At 39.3% G+C, this 1,740-nt stretch overlaps 1 protein-coding gene across 1 annotated transcript in view; it reads left to right on the top strand.

Moving 5' to 3' along the window:
- LOC101853003 overlaps positions 1-1,740 on the top strand; it is a 29,001-nt gene that overhangs the window by 17,704 nt on the left and 9,557 nt on the right. Inside the window, exon 3 of the mRNA XM_005099352.3 lies at positions 1,141-1,211. Within this exon, the coding sequence (XP_005099409.3) occupies positions 1,141-1,211 (71 nt within the window). The remainder of the gene's footprint in view (positions 1-1,140; positions 1,212-1,740) is intronic.

The following is a 1,740-nucleotide window of genomic DNA, read 5'->3' as shown; positions in this document are numbered from 1 at the left end:
GGGGGGGGTTCTGATCAGACCCACTCACTGCACACCTAAAGAAATATATGATACCCCTCAAGTGGCTGAAGAGTACTCGTGAAAGAATGTGTTCAGACACACTAACATATGATGTGACATTTACTTCAGTGCCCTCTTCCCCGAGCCTTTTCTTCTTCCTGCTTTACTCTTACTGTCTAGCCAAACACTTTGTTTTTAAAATCATCTATTCGTCCAGTTGGATGCCCAACTACATGCATTAAAGGACAATGTAAAACATGACAAATATAATCTTTACCTTAGCATTGTCTTCGATGAGTAGTTTGTATAACATTTGTGTTCCAGTGGTCATCTGAATCTGTTCTAACGACCACCATTCCAGGGCAATTACCTGTACAAACGACCATCCCCCCCTCCCCCTTTGTTTCATTCTATATTATAATGACACTGCCAAAGATGTCCACATCAGCGGCTATGGTGTAGCGGTTAGGCACTCTGCTGTCGCACACTCGAGACCCAAGTTCGATTCTCGAGCAAGGATAATTTTTTATGGAGTATCTCAGTCTTTTTGCAATTTGGGTGTTGTATCCCTCTCAGCTCAGTCTGGCGCTGACAGGAAGAGTTGGAAGCCTACCTTCAAAATGATCTAAATTTTGTTTATGAAAACGTAAAAATACCTTCTTTAAAAAAAAGACGTCCATCTTTCTAAGACAACCATTTTTATACACAACACCGGATGGCCGTCTTGGATAATTTGGACTGTATTTAAAAGATAATTCGGTACCTATTCAGTGTCCTTGATGAGTAGTTTGCATTGGATGTGTGGACTAGTCGTTAGCTTACAATTATAGTTGTTAAGTGGATAGCTGTGCCAGCAAGCCATGTTCAAATCTGTGCAAGAGAGGATAGAAGTAAACTTAAGCCATTGAGTCCGAACTTTCTTGACCAAGTTGTTTATCCGGTTCTCCACTTTTTGTGAGGGACCACATATGGGCTGCGGTGACATAATGCGCAAAAGATTCTTTTAACTTGTTCTAAGAATGGGATGAGGAGGAGGAATTTTAGCTCTCAGATGTAGAACCCCGAATTAAGGACTATCCTCCAATGAAACTTTTCCTTCTATAACTCCTCATTAACTCGGTGTTTGTTTTGTCTCTGCAGCTGCGTAACTCCAGGGGCTCCATAATCCCACTAAATGGAAAACTCTGCATGACTGCCTCCTCTTTCACCAGGTAAGCATGATAATAATTGTATAAGCACGATAGCAAAAATGATTAGACTAATAAAGTAATAATAATGATGGTGATGATATCCGCCACCACCACCATTGATGATGAATTTGATGCTGCTGCTGATAAAACAGTAATGATAATTAATAATGATGATAATTATTATGATAATAGTAATGACAGTAATAATGATGTTAATATAATAAAAGTCATAATACATGATGATTATACTATGATAGCAGAAACAGCAACAATATTAATGATAATAGTAATGATAACAGCAGGGATAACAACAAGGATAATTATGATGACAATAATAAAGGGCATAATGATAATATCAGCTATTGTGATGAAGAAGAAGGAGGAGGAGGAGGAGGAGGGGGGGAGAGGAGGAGGAAGAGGAGGAGGAGGAGGATTGATTGTAGTAAAAGCACTTATAATTTCTCTCCCTCTTTCTTTCTCTCACTCTCTCTTTCTTTCTCTCTCTCTATCTCTCTCTCTCTCTCTCTCTCTCTCTCTCTCTCTCTCTTTC

This window comes from Aplysia californica, unplaced genomic scaffold (genome assembly GCF_000002075.1).
Source record: "Aplysia californica isolate F4 #8 unplaced genomic scaffold, AplCal3.0 scaffold00210, whole genome shotgun sequence".
NCBI classification, from domain to species: Eukaryota; Metazoa; Mollusca; class Gastropoda; order Aplysiida; family Aplysiidae; genus Aplysia; species Aplysia californica.
The sequence above is the reverse complement of the archived record's forward strand: the minus strand, read 5'-3'. Positions and strand labels throughout refer to the sequence as shown.